The 19,249-nt window shown below is 37.7% G+C and overlaps 1 protein-coding gene across 1 annotated transcript in view; it reads left to right on the top strand.

Moving 5' to 3' along the window:
* The window catches only part of LOC124605561 (arf-GAP with dual PH domain-containing protein 1-like), a 131,896-nt gene that overhangs the window by 46,153 nt on the left and 66,494 nt on the right, over nucleotides 1-19,249 (top strand). The window contains exons 4-5 of the mRNA XM_047137326.1: nucleotides 7,647-7,877; nucleotides 15,015-15,149. Of these exons, the coding sequence (XP_046993282.1) occupies nucleotides 7,647-7,877; nucleotides 15,015-15,149 (366 nt within the window). The remainder of the gene's footprint in view (nucleotides 1-7,646; nucleotides 7,878-15,014; nucleotides 15,150-19,249) is intronic.

Genomic DNA, 19,249 nt, shown 5'->3' with positions numbered 1-19,249 from the left:
ATCCATCCACTGTGAACAGCTTCGACAATACATAAATTCAAGAAAATTGAGTGTTTTATTTATGGTACTGAAGAGATCAGTGATTCAGAGCCACTTGTGCTGAAAGAAACTCTGAAGACAGATGATTCCAACAAATATCTGCTTGCCTTACAAGAAGAATGTGAAGAGTATTGAAAACACTGAATGTGGGAATGACCAGTGCTAAATGGATTTTCAGAACAAAGGAAGGTTTGGAAGGACTTATTTCATGCTGAAATCATGCGTGGCAACAAATGGAAGAGTGATTTAATCTTTAAAGAAACTTTCACAGACTAGGTAAAATTTATTCTGGCATATTTTGAAGTTGATGCAATGTATGAGGCGCATCTCAAAAGTAAAGGCTAATTATATAGAACTGTATGTCTGCAATGGTCATGTTATACTTACTATTACATACAGATGACTATGCCTGAGCAACTCAAGTTCTTCATAATGTTGCAGTTTTCTATTTGTGTGACAATGGGTTAAATAGGTTCAGAAATAAACAATACAGTCACATGTGAATTGCAGTCAGTAAGATTTCTTAATGCAAGCAAGCATATTGCATCTGAAATTCACAATGGGGTGTGGGTTTTCAGCAAGGGTGAAGAAAAGAATAAAACATTAGTGTACAAATATACACGAAGAGAAATGTGCACACCTATCATTCAGGTACATGTCACATTGGTGTTTTATGGGATTTCCACAAATGTTTGTGACAACATTGCACCAAATTGTTTCCAGGAAATTTAATTACCAGAAGCTGTGTATAAGATACGAACCAAGCAACATAGGTGCTCACAGAACACATGTGTTTTTGAACTTCTGGTCATTTTTATCTGCAATAGCACTGTATGCTTCAGATATTGCACAAGTCAGTACTTTGAAATTACAATTTAGTAATTCCTTAAATAACTATCAGTTGAACATGTAATATAATTTTAGACCTGCTATACATTTTAGCTTGAAGATTCAAATAAATTGTACTGAGTTAGAAATTGAATGTGAACACACTGCTTTAGGTACCTCAGTGTTCAGTGATTAAGATAGAGAGACTTTTATTTCTCATTTTGACTGGTTTACTACTGATGAGATACCTGTTTCTTCACCTGTTGAGTCTAAACAGCGTCATTTAAATTCATCAAAGTAAAGTCAAAAAAGTTCAGAAAAATATGTTTCATGGAGTTGCAAACATACATAACTACTGAAGTGTTCTATAAATATTTTCAGAGTTGACAATGGGGCAAGCAGAGATCTTGAATACTCTTGATTTATAACAACAATGATGCCCACATATTGTGGCTTGACTGCCTGGACGTTTCACAATCTGTTGCACCCCCCCCCCCCCCCCCCCCCGCCCCTCCCCCCTGTGCACTCACTCCAGTCTGTCAGAACTAGTCTACAGCCTTATACTGCGTACAGAAAACATTGTATAATATCAAACAATACTCATGATAATTAGCTATTAAAACTTTACAATTAATTGTGAATAAGTTAACTAACAGTGAAGTGGGTGCTGCCTACTTATCTTAAGGGGAAATAATTAACTTTTTACATCATAACACACCCCTGAATCACTTACCTGTATGCCGAATTTTTGAGGCTTGTAAATTACGAAAATTCTTGTAGTCTGAAATATGTTAATTGGTTTAATTCTACTTATAATCATGTAATCTGTGTTGCAATGCATGATGGGTATGGACGTAGCTGTAGGTCGTCAAACATGGACTGATAAGTGTAGATTGTGGGCTGGATTTCACTGGGACATATGCAGTGGGGAACTTGACAAGTCTCTTCCATGAAACTGTAAGCTCTTCAAGAAAGACAAAAGAATCTTTGAACAGGAGGCAAAGATTTGCACCCTTCAGGTTGAATTAGAACATGTGAAATTTGAATGCAATAGGATAAAGGGAGAAAAGATTGTGGGCACTGGGTAATGGTAACATGCAATGGGTGAAACAGGAACAGCTCTGCCACTTCTTCATCTATATTTGAGATTACAGTATTGAATAAGTTTGACTTGTTACCTGAGGTAGGATGGGAAGAGCCTCATCCAGTTGTAGGTGACAGTAGGGTGCAGCAAACTACCAGCAAGGAAAGTTGATGTGGGTCAGTACCAAAAGAAAGTAGGAAGAAAAGTGTCATTCTGCCAGGTAGTACTAATGGGAGGGGTGTAGGCCAAATGGTATAGGACAAATCAGGAACAGAGCACGAGGTCGCAAGTATTGTCAAGTCAAGTGCTAGCCTGTATTTTACCACCTGTCACTTACTGTACCATCTTTCTACACCTCATTCCACAAAGAACATGGCCACGCAGACTTGCAACCTCAAATTCAGCACTGCAGTTGTAAAATCGCACAGTGTCATGGCAGCATCCCCATTTCCTTCTTCTCCAGCTGTGCAAAAAGCCACTAAATATTCGCCTCACATGATGACACCACCTACTACACAACCAGCAGGCCGGAAAGGACAGGAGTAGTACTCGTGTGAAGATTTCCTATGTCCCTCCAGCCAACAAACACCTGAATCAACATTAGCCAACAGAGGCTCCAAGAAATCACACAAAGGCAAACTGTCTTCTCCTTTACCAACTTGGAGATCCTCTTCAACAGTATCTCCACATGATACCACCACCCAGCCAAGCGCTGTGTCGCTGGAGCGCACTGACAACTACTTTTTTGCCCTGGAGTGTGCAGATCAATGGAGAATGCCAACCGCTCTGTAGATCTCATGGAGCAGGATCCTCCAGCCTCTGCACCCTGTTGCAGTGTGTGTTTGAAGGCTAGCACTTGGCAGCCACCGAGGTGACATCCCTTCTTTTTTTTTCCCCTCCTCCATCCCTTTCCTCGCCATGACTCTTCTCCAATGGAACATTTGCGGCCTTAGATCCAACAAGGAGGAATTATGGCTGCTTTTGGCATCACAGTGTCCACTTGTTCTCTGCCTCCAGGAAACAGAATTGCATTCTCACGACCACTTTGACCTCTCGCAGTTCTTTCCAGTCCATTTTGACATTCCCCCAGAAGACGGCATTCCTTCTCATAGGGAAGTCATGCTGCTCATCTGGGATGACATTCATAGTCCAACCACCTGCATGAACACCCGGTTGCAAGCTGTTGCAGTCCGCATTTTTCTTCCTCACTTTGCCTTTTCCCTTTGTAACATTTACATCCCTCTGTCATTCGGTGTCACCAAGGCATACTTCTTCCAGCTTATTGGTCAACTCCCTCACGCCCTTATTGCTGCTTGGTGACTTTAATGTGCTTTGGGGCTCTCCCAGAACCTATCAGAGAAATGTCCTCTTAGCTGACCTTCTCAGTCAACTCAACCTCATCTGCCTTAACTCTGGAGCACCTGCATTCCTTCAGACTCCACGCACACCTATTCCCATTTGGACCTTTCATTCTGTATAGCCCAGCTTCTCACTCTCAATTTTATGAAAGCACAACATATTCAGTTCTGCGCATCTAAAGATGCTACACCAGTGATGTGTGTATCACATGGTGGGAAAATAATAAATAGGATAAAAACTTCATAAATTTTAGGTGTCCATCTTAATTAAAATTTAAACTGGAAAAAGCCAAATTTAGAACTCCAAAAACAACTTAGTTCAGTCACATTTGCACATTGAGCCATTGCAAATCTTGAGGAGAGAGAAATCAATAAGTTGGCATATTTCATTAAATAGTGTCATATGGAATAATGCTCTGGGGTAACTAATATTTAATCCCTTAACATAAAACACCAAGTTATCTAGTTTTTATTATTTTGACAGAAACTTAAAATCATGAGTATACTCGAGCATCTTAAGAACAGACCTTCAAAGAAATAAAACCTCACTTACATCCGTTTCAGCCCTGATAGTTAAGTGTTTGGCCACTAGAGAGCATCTGTTCCTGCATTTGTAGCCTGGCTATCGTGGTTTGTTTTGAGTTGGTTGCTACTATGTCATCTTTACTATGTGCAGCTGAGGATACTCGACAACAGAACACAACATTCAGCCTCTCTCCTGTATTATTGTTTGGGCAGTGCTTTCAAAGAAGGATGGCTATAGTGATCCTGAATTTGACATTGATTTAGTGGCTCAGAAAGTGGAGGAGGATGTGTTGTTACTTCATTAGAGAAAGGGACAACAGTTTGTCAGTTGAGTGTCAAGCTCTCGGCAGTGGTATGAGATAAATACATCCACTATGCTCCAACCAGCTCCCCCAAGATTTATGTTCACAGGAAACCATACTGAAATATTTGACTTCATGGCTACACAGAAGCTAAAAAAGATTTCAGGTTTCAGGATATTGTAGTCAAAGTCCATTGCAGGTGTATACACAGGATTTTATTGTTCATAATCTTAAAAATTTTGTAACTTATTGTATTTAAAAGCTACCTTTGTGTATCTATATGTAATGTAATTAATTATAGGACTTTTTCATGAATAAAAAATATTAATTTTTGGAATGTAATTTGAAAAAAATCAATATGTTAAAGGATTAAAGAAAAAAGTCTTCATTGCTCAAAAATGTGCTGTAAGAATAATACGTGGTGCTCACTCACAATCATCTTTTAGACATCTGTTTAAAAACTTGGGCATTCTGACTACTGCTTCACAGTACTTTTTTTTTCTCGTGATGTCTGTTGTAAACAATCCATTGCAGTTCAAAGGAACAATCACATTCATTACTCCACATTAAGGTTGACACAAAAAGAGGTGCACAATACTGCAACTAAAATTTTTAATCACATGCCCAGTGATATAAAATGTCTGAGAGGCAGTGATGTAAAATCTGAAAACAAACTGAAAAAGTGTCTCCTTGACAACTCCTCCTGTTCTGTGGAAGTACTTTTGTTATTGTAATGTATAAATGTTGGAGGGAGGAGGGTAGAGATTACTATTTTACATTGCACATTTAATACTAATAAAAACAAAATTACAAAGAGGATAGATTGCCACTCACCATGTAGCAGAGATGTTGAGTCACAGACAGGCACAACAAAAGGACTACTAAACCACAAACTTTCAGCTAGAAGACCTTATTCTGAAACACACACACACACACACACACACACGACCATTGTCTCTGGCTGCTGATATTTTCCATTGTTTATTAATAACAATATAAAAAGCAATAAACTTAAAAATGTTCAGCATGTAGCCTTATTTACAAATTAATTTGCAATGTGAATGTAAAAATGTAAAATGACTCATTCCACATCATTATAATATTATGCTTATCCATTACGGATATTTTAGAACCGTGACTGTATATTGAATGTAAATAAGTTATACACAACTGCAACCAGTCACTTTTTTGAATAATAATGCTTTATTCCATAAACCGGTTTTCGAACTTGCCCTTATCTCGTGCTCTCATGTTACCGCCATTAAAATACTTGCCCTTATATCGACTTTAACACATGTAAAGAACAACAAATTACATCTCTGTACAAAGTAGCTTATGCCGTATCTTTCTGTCAAGATCTTTGTTACAAGCAACAGTTGTAAAGCGCATGCTGGATGCTGGTAATGTTTAAACTGATATAGTTCGTGTGAAAGTGTTCTGGACATCAAAATGGAGGCAGACAGATCCGAAAAAAGCCGCCTATACTGTCACAGTAAGTAAAAACTAAATTTACATCCATATCGACAGATAAGCTATAGTCATGGTGATACATTAAAGTGTGACCCATCTTTCTGCCATAGAACCAGCACCCAGCATTATGCTACTACCAGTAATGGTGTAACTTCCCGGATCCTCCCAAAACCATCTGAAGATGAATCTGAAAAGGTTAAAAAACCGGTTTATGGAATAAAGCAGTATTATTCAAAAAAGTGACTGGTTGCAGTTGTGTATAACTTATTTACATTCATTATAATATATTGTGCAAATGATTCACGGAACATAACACTACTAAATAACTTAAGTAAATTCTCCCTAACATCTCAAGAACTGGCTTGCTTCACAGCTTAGTGATGTGTTGAAAAGTTCAGATATAGGCCATCACAGATGGCAAGAGTTCTGCAAGTTTGTGTAAAAATGTGTTCAGTAATACAATGAGAGTGTGAAGAATAATGTGAAGAATGAGCAGAAAATATATGTGCATCGGCCTCATTCCTAGCGTACACTATATATAATTTAGGTATTGGTATTTAGCTGCTGTTGTTGTATTCTTTAAGAGAGGTTCAGAAAAAGCTAGACGAGACGATGATAAAAGATATATTTACAAGTGTCCCTTTGGGTTGGCAATTACACTTTCCCACATATTATTTTTGCAGCTTACGTACTTATTAACATTTTTTGAGACTCAAAGCACGCAGCACAGAAAAATGGAATTATTAGCCTCATCATTGATGGGATGCTACATTCTAATCTTTCTTGAAATGGTCAGTCTGGTTGAATGCCCTGAATTGTAACTCCAAAACTGAACTCTACAAATAATTAAAAAATGAAACATGTTTTTAAAGAAATCTAAATGAAAAACCAGACCCAACTGCTTTCAAAATGGTTCTATTGCATAGGCATCATATATGTAAGAGACTGCAGATGAGGACTTCCATGGAAGAAAATCAAGCGGGGACAAACATTCCATTGCAAGAAGTTATTTCGTGTCTCATATTCAAATAGCAGCCAGACCAGGTCTCACATGTAGGTCTGTAGATAAAGTAATGAGATTTTCTCCTGGCAAAAGAATACTAAAAAGATTTTCTCCTGGCAAAAGAATACTAAAAAGTTCAAAAACTGGGTTATTCACCCCCTCCAATTATCGTAAATGTTAGTACATCTATAAATCCTCCGTTACAGTGGCTGGTAAGTTCTCCTCCTTGGCTCTGAATATATTTAAATTACTAACTTTAATGACATGAATGTAATAGAGGGAAACATTCCACGTGGGAAAAATATATCTAAAAACAAAGATGATGAGACTTACCAAACAAAAGCGCTGGCAGGTCGATAGACACACAAACATACACACAAAATTCAAGCTTTCGCAACAAACGGTTGCTTCATCAGGAAAGAGGGAAGGAGAGGGAAAGACGAAAGGATGTGGGTTTTAAGGGAGAGGGTAAGGAGTCATACCAATCCCGGGAGCGGAAAGACTTACCTTAGGGGGAAAAAAGGACAGGTATACTCGCAAGCACACACATATCCATCCGCACATACACAGACACAAGCAGACATTTTCAAAATGTCTGCTTGTGTCTGTGTATGTGTGGATGGATATGTGTGTGTTTGTGAGTGTATACCTGTCCTTTTTTCCCCCTAAGGTAAGTCTTTCCGCTCCCGGGATTGGAATGACTCCTTACCCTCTCCCTTAAAACCCACATCCTTTCGTCTTTCCCTCTCCTTCCCTCTTTCCTGATGAAGCAACCGTTTGTTGCGAAAGCTTGAATTTTGTGTGCATGTTTGTGTTTGTTTGTGTGTCTATCGACCTGCCAGCGCTTTTGTTTGGTAAGCCTCATCATCTTTGTTTTTAGATATAACTTTAATGACATGTTGAGTTAGGATAATTTTGTTCTGATGGTGGCATTTCACATGCAGTTATTTTTTTGTGTAGTATTTTGTATGTATATCACAGAATATTTCTATTATTTAAGAATAATAAGCTGAAACTGTGTCATTTGTGACTTTCAGAAGAAGGACCCAAAAGCAATAATAAGACTGTCGGAACTAAATGTAGCATTCTCACCAGAAAAAATAGAACATGCCAATTCTCTTCAGTTAACCTATCTTAAAGAAGGAACTACTAGACATATTTATGTGTACCATGACAGCTCACAAGTAATAGTTGATTGGTACATGGCAATACGATGTGCCAAACTGCACAGGCTGCAAGTTGCGTATCCTGCAGCTAGTGAATCAGAGGTAAGCTGTACATAAGCTAAGTAAGAAAGTAAGTCAGCATCATCACTGTTCCACATGGACATTGATATCAACTTATGAGCATATTTTTAGCTTCTCCAAGTTCTTAAAAGTAATCCGTGTGGCTTCAGCACTTGAAAAAATTAAGTGTATTATAAATAATTTAAGGACTAAAGGAATAATTCAGCAGGTGCTGAGCACATTCATTATAATATTAGTTTTGTTTTATTCATGACTATCATTGTAAAAGCATTGATGAAATATTTTTCTTGTAAGTATTCTGAGTGCTAAGAAAGACTTGGACACATGTTATAGGTTATGTTTTTGTGTAGCATACTCTATAAAAGATATCTGAAAACAAAGATGATGTGACTTACCAAACGAAAGCGCTGGCACATCGATAGACACACAAACAAACACAAACATACACACAAAATTCAAGCTTTTGCAACAAACTGTTGCCTCATCAGGAAAGAGGGAAGGAGAGGGAAAGACGAAAGGATGTGGGTTTTAAGGGAGAGGGTAAGGAGTCATTCCAATCCCGGGAGCGGAAAGACTTACCTTAGGGGGAAAAAAGGACGGGTATACACTCGCACACACACATATCCATCCACACATATACAGACACAAGCAGACATATTTAAAGACAAAGAGTTTGGGCAGAGATGTCAGTCGAGGCGGAAGTGCAGAGGCAAAGATGTTGTTGAATGACAGGTGAGGTATGAGTGGCGGCAACTTGAAATTAGCGGAGATTGAGGCCTGGTGGATAACTGGAAGAGAGGATATATTGAAGAGCAAGTTCCCATCTCCGGAGTTCGGATAGGTTGGTGTTAGTGGGAAGTATCCAGATAACCCGGACGGTGTAACACTGTGCCAAGATGTGCTGGCCGTGCACCAAGGCATGTTTAGCCACAGGGTGATCCTCATTACCAACAAACACTGTCTGCCTGTGTCCATTCATGCGAATGGACAGTTTGTTGCTGGTCATTCCCACATAGAATGCGTCACAGTGTAGGCAGGTCAGTTGGTAAATCACGTGGGTGCTTTCACATGTGGCTCTGCCTTTGATCGTGTACACCTTCCGGGTTACAGGACTGGATACTCTATAAAAGCATATCCTGTGTTGTGAGTTCAAGGGACACATCTGTTCTGTCGTTTTAATGAACTGATTGTTCGTATGAGTTTTAGAGAACACGTGTGTTCTTAGAATTTTGGTTTTTGAAGCTTGATTGCAAATTCCTTTGACATTTTTTGAAAGGTGATGTTATTTCCACCAAGACTATATTTGTATAGAAGAGTATGTCTCTAACTCATGGTTGGTCAGTTTGATTATTTAGTTATTTTCAAGTAAACAGGTCCATGAATACATATAATATAAATTCCTAACAACAACCAGGGAGTACAATATTGCAAGATATCACAGAATCAGTAAACATGTAAGTAGAAGTCCTGCAAAACAGCACAGCACATGTTCTCACTCATTCTGATGAACAGTTAAATGATGAAAGGAAACTGTTTATAAAATGTGTTATGTGCAGGAAGTGGACATTTCTATTTTTTTCTTTGAGAATTTTTTGAATAAAAGCGAGCTAAATGTAGATAAAGTGCCAAAAAGAGCCAGAATATTGACTGATCCACTGTGGAATATCGTAAGCAAATAATACATGAATGGGGAAGTTCCTTCTTGTGCAGTATGTTTACAATATATAAGTGAATGCTAAGACATTGAGGACAAGTACAAAATTTTAACTACTGAGTTAAGATAATTATCACCATTGGTCTCAGAGAATTAAGGGTCTACTTATCAGTAAGCATTTTTGTTGGCCTTGGCATGGGAAATTTATCCACAGCAGATGAATGAAACGCAAAGAACAGATGGTGGAAATTCTGTGAACAATAGATGACTATTCTCTGTATGACATACAAGACTGCAAACCAGTGAAAGAAATACAGGATGCTCTTGAAAGATTCCCATACACATTTGGATTTGTGGGAGGGAATACCTGTGTTAAAGGAATAAATGAATGTAGAAAAGAAAACAGGTGAATCAGTGTAGCTTCTTTGTGAGACGCAACACACTGCTGTTCAAGTTCCGGGGTCCTGGTGTAGAATTATCTGGTAAGCATGCAACTGTGCATGCCTTACCTACTGAATACAAAATTTTTACAAGAAGTATTTGATGTGATGAGATGGATTTCTCTTCAGAAATTCAAAAACCTTTTGCCAGTTTACTAACACAAAATTAAAAATGAAGTGAGGGCAGTAAAATATTCGAATTACATGACACTGAATGTGTTGCTGACAGCAGAATACAATTGTTATGACGTGACTAAACTACAATCATCTGGTTATAACTGTGGGTTCTTTGAGTGCTTCGGGAGATGGTTGATTGGAACAATACGCGCTTGCGTGCGTGTGTGTGCATAGACTTTATCTGTTTGTGCTGTTTTTATTTGGAAAGTTTCTTTAATGCATTAAATAGTGTGCCCTTGCAGAGTGTAGTGTATTCATTTAAGACATGTTTTCCTTCTGCGATTGCCTTCTGTATATGGAAGTTTTCCTCAAAGGTCAGTTTGCTGTATAGGCTGTGGCTGGGTTTTAGTATTTTTAAGTCTGTTTCTATTGTGGTTGGGTAGTGGTTGTTAGCTATAAGGTGGTTGGCAAATGTGCTATGAGTGCTGTTGCTTTTTAAAGCTCTGAGACGTTCCGAGTATCTTGTTTTGAAGTGTCTGCATGTTTGCCCTATGTATACTGACTGGCCGGTGTTGCATGTGAGTTCATATATTCCTGGTCTGTTACATTTTTCATTGGGTGTTTCTTGTGTTCTGATCTTTTTCTATGTTGTGTTCTCCATCCTGTATCCTATTTGGAATCCCTGTTTCTTTAGTATGTTGCCTATTTTGTGAACAATCTTGTTATTGTAGGTGAGTATGTGCCATTTCGTTTGTGTGTGTGTGTGTGTGTGTGTGTGTGTGTGTGTGTGTGTGTGTGTGTGCTAACTCTGTTGTGTCTTGTGTGTGGTCATTGTTTGTGTTTTGTGTTGTTCTGTGCTGGGTGAGGATTTGTGTGTGTGTGGTGTGTTCATTTTTGTACTGTTTGCATACTTTTTGATTTAACTTGTCTACCATATGGGTAGTATAACCATTTTCTACTGTTATTTGTTTTATTGTGTTTAGTTCTTGTGTGTAGTTCTGTTTGTTCATGGGTGTTCTGTTTAATCTGTGGAGCATGAATCTGAAGTTTGCATGCTTAGTATCAATGGGTGGTTTGATAGGTTGTGAATGGTGGTGCTTGTGGTTGTCAATTTCCTGAATATTGTGAAGTTGTGTGTGGTGTTTGTTTTTTGTATGGTGAGATCTAGAAAGTGTAGTGTGTTTGTTAGTTTCTGTTTCTAATGTGAAATTAATTTTTGGGTGTAAGTTATTTATTTCATTGTGTAGTTGTTCTGTGTGTGTATGTGGTTCATGAATCAGGCATATTATGTCATTGACATAATGGTACGAGTATATAACTTTGTAGTTCTTTGGTTTTATTATGTGTCTGAAGATCATGTTCTCCAGGTTGTTCATGAATATGTTAGCTAGGAGGCCACTGATTGGTGATCCCATTGGCAGTCCTTCGTGTTGAGAATAAAATTCTTTGTTGAATACAAAATAATTTTGTGATGTTATGGTCTTGAGTATGTTTGTTATTTCATTGATTTGTGTGTCTGGTATGTTTCCTTGTTTTAATCTTTGTGTGATGTGACGTCGAATGATATGAGGGTTGCTGTGTCTGGTATGTGTATGTTCTTGATTCTGTCTATTAACTCCTTTGAGTTTTCCAGATTCCTGTTGTTATCAGACGTGTACAGTTTTTTCAGTAGAGTGTGTGTGTTTGTTGGGCTAGGTGGTAGGATTGAGCATTTCGGAAGTTAATGATGGGTCTTAATGTGATATCATCCTTGTGAACCTTTATTAGGGCATTTAGGGTGGGTGCTTTTGGATTTTTCTGTGTCGTCCTCTTTACCTGGCCTTTTGAAAATGCATTATTCATGTTTTTCAGTGTCTGTTGAATGTTTTTCTGGTATCTTTCTGTTGGGTCACTGATCAGTTTTTTGATGTTGTTGTCTTTGAGAAAATCTAGTGTTTTCTCTATGTATTCCTTTTCATCCATAATTAAAGTAATGTTGCCTTTGTCTGCTCTTGTTACTATGGCATTGTTCCGTTTTAATTTTTGCTTAAGTTTGCTGGCTGTGATTTCCTATGATGTTTTATGATTAGAAATAATTGTGGATTTGTGTGTTCTGATTATCTGTGTTATTTCTGCAGCTACTAATTCTCTTGTCAAGTTTGCATTAAAATTAGGTGTGTTCAGTCTTTCTTGTTCCTGTGTAATGTGTTCTGACTCCTTTATGAGCTTTTCTATTGTTTTGTGTGATATGTTTGTGTTAATGTTGTGTTTTGGCCCTTTTTCTAGTAGGCTCTTTTTCTTGTTGGGTAAGATTTATGTCAGTTAGGTTAATGATTCTTTCATGGAACTTATGTTGTTGGTTGAGATTGTTTTTAGTAGGTGTGTTTGTGCTGTTGATTATTCTGTTGAGTTTTCTGTTTTGTTTCTCTCATTTTTCTTGCATTACTTTATGAATATATGCTTTTTCTCTCTGTTTTTTTTCCTCAAAGTGAACTGGTATTGTACATTTGTTGGCCGAATCTAAATATGTTTGGTAAATTTCACTGTTGAGCAACCGCTTTTTAGCATATAATTCCCTAATTTCTTGCTTTAGCCACAAAATCTCCACTTTCTTTTTCACTTTCTTTGGTGCGGATGACATGCTATTCACAGAGTTTTTGATATAATCTGGAATTACATTATTAGCTAGGCAATTTTTATTAAACCGTATATTGATAGTTGTCTTCTGAAGCTTCATTAAGGTGTTGTAGAGCTTGCTACCAAACCTTAAAATACTCTGTAATGTATGCTTCAACCCCCCCCCCCCCCCCCCCCCCCCCCCCGAGCAGGTCATTACACAGTTTCTGGAAGGGGGGGGGGGGGGAGGTAACAACACCAAATTACTTGCAAAATAGAGGCCCAACAACAGCAAATAATAATGAGAATTCCTGTAAATGGTTGCCATGGAAGAGAATCAAAAGTTGATCATCTGAGATTATTTAGATGTTGTGCACGAGATTATTGAGATGATGTGCATGTGCAAATATGAAAAAATTTGATCTGAACGAACAACTTTACGTAACGGTTGGATATTCAGAAATTATGAAAGCCTACATTCTATGGCGTCCAGAACAAGGAACATGATGATTGCCAGAGATGTATTGGATGAAAATGTCATACATGAAAAATTGAACAAACATATTAAAAAATGACCACAACCATCACGAGTGATGGATCATTACAGAATTTAGATGTTACGGAAACAGAAGCAGCACCTGATGTTGAACAGTGTGAAGATTTGGAAACATGCCTTTGTTCCAAATACATCGATGTAGAAAAGAAATCTGAAAGGGAGAACAATAACTCAACAACAGATGATAATGACTGAACTATAAAACCTCCACTAAAACCTATATCCACATAAAACCAACCAATGAGAAACAGTATCTACACTTTGACAGCTTCCATTCTTTCCACTGAAATGCCCATGTCCTCATAGTGTAGACAGAAAAGTATGTGTTCCATCACTGAATCCCTTAGTATCTATACCAACCGCTTCACCTAGGCTTTTCTATCCTGCAACTATCCCACAAATCTTATTTGCAAATAGTCTTCTAGGTAGTATCCTCCTCTCACCCTCTGGCATATACAGTTCCTGCTTAAAAAAAAACTCAGCAGCACCACCTGATCACCCTTGATTGCCTCAATACTTTACTCTGCCGAGACTATGACTTTCTCAAGTCAAGCCCTGAAATGAGATCCTCTCTCCCTGATATTCTTCTCACACCTTTCACTGTAACCTTCAGTCGTTCTCCTAACATCCCAGTCAAACATTATGGCATTTCCAAACCATTACTCCTATTCCAAGGTTCCCACCCTGCAATCATCCCCACTGTAAAACTTGCCCTATGCACCCCACCCACCACCACCCATTCCAGCCCGACCACTGGTAAATCCTAAAATATCAAAGGCAAAGCAACATACAAAATAACACGTTGTTTATCGACTAAATTGTATCCACAGCACAGTGTCTTATGTAAGTGTGACCGCCACTAAACTGGCAGAGTGCATGAATGGGCATAGAACAACTCAGTACCATTTGCTTAACACACACTACAAATGGCTCAAGGGACACGCGTGCTTGCTATTTCATATAGGCTATTTTGATTCTTCGAGCCAATACTACTTTCCCTGAACTTCATAAATTGGAATTTCCTTTCCAACATGTCCTTGTGTCCCAACACTCTACTGACCTTCATCTCCGTTTGCAAATCACTGTTATCGTGGTGAGTGCTTATCAGTGTCAGACACTAAACACCAATTGTACATTTATGTAAACAGATGACATTTTTATCAAAATCTCCAGAATAATAATCATCTCACAGCAGTTTGAACACATTCTGAATGTCACAAGTGTCAAAACCTTATGGATCCTTAGTGGGGAAATAGTGCACCTCTTACATATTTGTCACATAAACGAGAGTTTCTTTTTACTTCTTCTAAACACTAAGGAACTTGTTCCAAAACCTAGGTAGTGTGTCTATTTTCACTTTTATATGTGTCTCCTTTCTAAAGGTACGTGCTGGCCAGGAATTCCATCTCATAATTTACTAGTTTTCTCAATTTAATTTCCTTTAATACAAAACATGACTTATTTTTTGAGGTTTCTCACATTAAAGAAAGGATCTTGTCGGAATTGTTATATTTTGTCCAGGTGTAATAGAGTACAAGGAACATTATTTTAATTTGAACAACCTGGAAATCCGACCAGATGGAAAACAAAACAGTTATTACTTTTCTGTTCAGCAGCTGTACACAGTAGATGTAATCACTGTAAACTTTTGGTCTTATAACAAAAGTAAATGTTGTAATCTTGCTATAGTTAGGTGTCACCTAACTTTGAAGATGGGACATTAAAATGCTTGTATAGAATAGTCAGAGCCACATTAATAGTTAACAATAATCTAAATTATTGTGTATTATTTCAAGCTGGTAGATCATCTAACCAAGGACTTTGCAAGAGAAGGTTGGCTGTGGAAAACTGGTCCAAGAAGTTCAGATTCATACAAAAAACGGTGGTTTACTTTGGACAACAGAAAACTTATGTATCATGAAGACCCTATGGTATGTATAGCTTATTGTATGTTACATGTAAATCAGGTTTATTATATGTAATACTTGAAACAATTTTTCTTTGATTGTCATGTTTCTATTATTGTACGAAAAACAAGGAAATGTGTACAGAAGAATCTAGAACACAGTAAATCGTCATTGATTTAGAAACTTTTGCACTATTAGTTTGCTTACATACAGTTTGCATACTTTAAACTTACATTAAAAGTTATATTCTATTGTGACTAACTTAATTAACAGATACTGCTCCTAAGGAAGTGCAGACTTCTTCATGTAAGCAGAAATAATTAACTTTTTACATTACATACACTGGAAGCTCTAACCTGTAGGCCTAATCTCTGCAGCTTGTAAATAATGAAAATTCATATAGTGTAAAGTGCGGTAAGTGATTTTCTTCTATTGTTAACCATGTAATGAGTGTGGCAATGCATAACGAGTGTGGATGTTGCTGAGGACAGCCAGCCAGAAGTGTAGATTGTGGGCAGGATTTTCAGTGGGATGACTTTAGTGGAGAATTGAATGGGGAATGTAATGAAGCTCTCCCATGGAACTGCCAGGTTTTTGAAGGAGGATGAGACAGACACTGAACAGGAGGCCAAGATTTGTGCCCTTTAGGCTGAATTAGAACACACCAAATTTGAACTCAGTAGGTTGAAGATCATGGGAACTGGGTAAAGGTAACTAGCAGTGAATGAAAGGGAATTTGAGCTTACGGTATTGAATAATTTTGACTTGCTACCTAAGGTATAAGGGGAAGAGCCTCATCCAACTATAGGTCACAGTTGGATGCAGCAGAATTTTAGCAAAGAAACTTGGTGTAGATCAGTACCAAAAGAAAGTAGGAATAAAAGTGTCTTTCTGCTAGGTAGTAGCCATGGGAGGGGCGTTGGCTAGATGGTACAGGACAAATCAGGAACAGGGTAGCAGGTCACAAGTATTGTCAAACAAAGTGCTAGCCATAGCTAGATGACAGAAGACATAGGTAATTTTTCAAAGCTTGTGACGAAGAGGATCGGGTTATTGTAGTTGGTGGAGTGGGGAACAGCCTGACTGATGACAGGAATTACAGCATTAGAGGTGACCTAAATGAAATAAAAATAATAGCTACACATACAAATGTGAGTTTTGTGGAGGTCCTATAGCACCATGACCAGCTGTGGGTTAACCCTGAGTTGAGTGGGCTGCTGCTAACTGAAAGGAAATATCATATGGATGCAGTGTCTGTTTCTACATTTGAGAGATGGGGATAGGCTAGACATGGCCTACACCCAAGTAGTAGTAGTAGTAGTAGGAGGAGGAGGAGGACGAGGAGGTTGTCTGAGCTTGTCGCAGAAAATGTACAGTGTGTCACCCTTACACAAAGCGATTACTGATGTCAGAGAGGTATCTTTTTTTTTTTTTTACACTAAAATCAACATTCAGGCACCTTGCTTTGAAAGAAGTTAAAATAACAGAAGGGTCACACAAAACACACAAGGCTGCACAGAAAAACAAGGGTAGCTTATTTCATCTGAATATTAGAGGACTGAGTAATAAGTTAGAAGAGCTTCTTGTCTGTTTGGATAATTTAGAGATCTCTGAAAAGATAGACGTCTTGTGACTGAGCACCACATAACCATGTGGGTAGAGAAGGTAAATATAAAAGCTTACACTCACCATCTGACTCGTGTATGGCTATTATGGGAAAAGGAGGTATTGTTACATATATTAAGGCAGAACACAAATTCAAATGAAAAATATTTTACTCTAGAGTGTAACTGAATATGGGTCTTCCTTGGGAAATTTTGAACTGTTTGTGAGGAATCTTGATTCCTTACTACGCTGTCTATCAGACAGCACATTTTCTAAATGATTATGATAGGATAAATGATCTGGATACCTTATTTGGATCCTACAATTTGATCTCAGTAATTGACTTTCCAACACTGGTGGATAAAGACAGTAGGATGTTAATAGATGTTTTCTTTCATTAATGTCAAAGTAAGGAAATAACTGTATACCCAGTAACAAGAGCTCTCTCTGATCAAGATGTAAACTTAGTTAGGATAAATGAGATAGTGCCTCATAGATACCCCTCAGTGGCAGTCAGAATAATTAGTGACTCATAAAAAATATTTTTGAGAATAGTTTACAAGAGATGAACTGGGATGTAATTTATAATGAACCAAATACTGACATAATTTTTAATCTATCCCGTGATAAATTCATACCATTCTTTGAAAATAACTTTCCACGTAAGCTGATCAGAAAAATTATAAAGAGTCTTGTAAAAAACCATAGATCATTAGAGGGATTAAACTACCTTGTGACGGGAAAAGGGAATTGTATCTGTTGGCAATAACAAGTAAAGATCCTGCAGTAGTTGTGCACTACAGAAACTACTCAAATTTACAAAGAAAACTAAAAGATCGAGGAACATGTAAACTACATCAGAAGTCAGTAATTTTGATTCCAGACTTTATAGAATGTAGTGAAATGAGAGGTAGAACAACCAGCCAAAGGACAGAATAACGTCACTACTGACTGAAGTAGAACTGCTATAAAAGTAGAGCCAGAGGTAGCAAATGCACTTAATAATCATTTCTTATATGTAACAGAAAATGTAGTGACAAAAAGTTCAAGAGAAAAATCACAGCAGTATCTTGGAAAAAAAAAAAACCTCATAAAATTCTGTTATATGAACATATCACCAACCTCTGCCTCTGAAACTAAGAAATGATATATTCCCTCAAAAATATAAGCTCATATGGATTGTTCCCAACAAGTACTAAAGATTTGTTGTGATTACTAAGCTGTCTTATCTGAAATATCAGTATGTAATGCATCACTTACTTAAGGCATTTCTCTAGATAAATTGAAATATGCCATTGTAAAATACTTCTATAAGGAAGGTGATAGTAGATAGCTCAATAATTACCAAACTGTTTCCTACACATTCATCATTTCATAACAGTCTCTGTAGCTCAGTTACGATAAATTTTGAATAACTTATATTTTAGCAACAATGAAACTGTTCTTTTTTATTCCCCGTAGTCATCACAATAAAGTGAAACATCATTTGAATGTTAAAAAACTTTTTATTACCCCAGGCACACATGACAAAAGAAAAATTAATGCTTTCAGGCATGTCACAGTAATTACTCGTTTTGTTTAGCCAGAACTGAGGTGAAGTAGGAAATGTTTGTTCTTTTTGTGCTGCATATTGAGAATTCTTAAAGCAGTTCATAAAATGTGCAGATGCAAACCCATAATGCACAAATGACTGAAATTTAAGAATACAATTCTCCTGATGAACCTCAGGTGACGAGGAACTACTGGAAATTATATTGTCCATCAATATGTATAAAAATACATTCCACAGTCAAAAAAATTCTTTATTGAGAGTCACATTGGCTGTTTGAGGCGTAAACTGAATTACATCAACAGCCTTTTTGTAACCCTTCTGAAAGAGAGAGAGATTGTTACGTCCAGGTCAAGAGTCCAACAAAAGCAATTAATTAATTTCTGAAACTGGTTGGAAACTGTTACAAATGGAATGTTAAAAATTATTCTTTTGTATTTTCCCAGCTTTCGATTGCTCGATTAAAGGATTTTTGCCACCAAAACACACTCCCCCCCCCCCCCCCCCCCCCCCTCTCTCTCTCTCTCTCTCTCTCTCTCTCTCTCTCTCTCTCTCTCTCTCTCTCTCTCTCTCCCTCCCCCTCCCCCCCTCCCCTCCCTTCCCCCCCCCTCCCCCCTCCAAATGATGTACCATGAGGTCCCTGAAGAACGATATAAAGTTGGAGAAACAGCAATACACTCATACTTATTACTGTCATTGTTGTATATGAATGTGCCAATCCATCAGTCACAACAGACTCTGCCTTTTTTCACGTCAAAGTGACAGTGTGGTTTTCTTGCAGTTCTTTCAGTGCTAGACATAGCAGATGTGGGGATAACAGCAAGCTTTGTCTTCACATCAACCATGACTTAATGGCATCTCCTTTACACTTCTATTTGAAATAAACTTCATTGTTGTGTGACTTCCTATGATTTCTTGAATCCGTGTAACCAGATTGAAGAACATTTTAAATCAGTAGTGTTCATCTGAG

This window comes from Schistocerca americana, chromosome 3 (genome assembly GCF_021461395.2).
Source record: "Schistocerca americana isolate TAMUIC-IGC-003095 chromosome 3, iqSchAmer2.1, whole genome shotgun sequence".
Classification (NCBI taxonomy): Eukaryota; Metazoa; Arthropoda; class Insecta; order Orthoptera; family Acrididae; genus Schistocerca; species Schistocerca americana.
The sequence above is the reverse complement of the archived record's forward strand: the minus strand, read 5'-3'. Positions and strand labels throughout refer to the sequence as shown.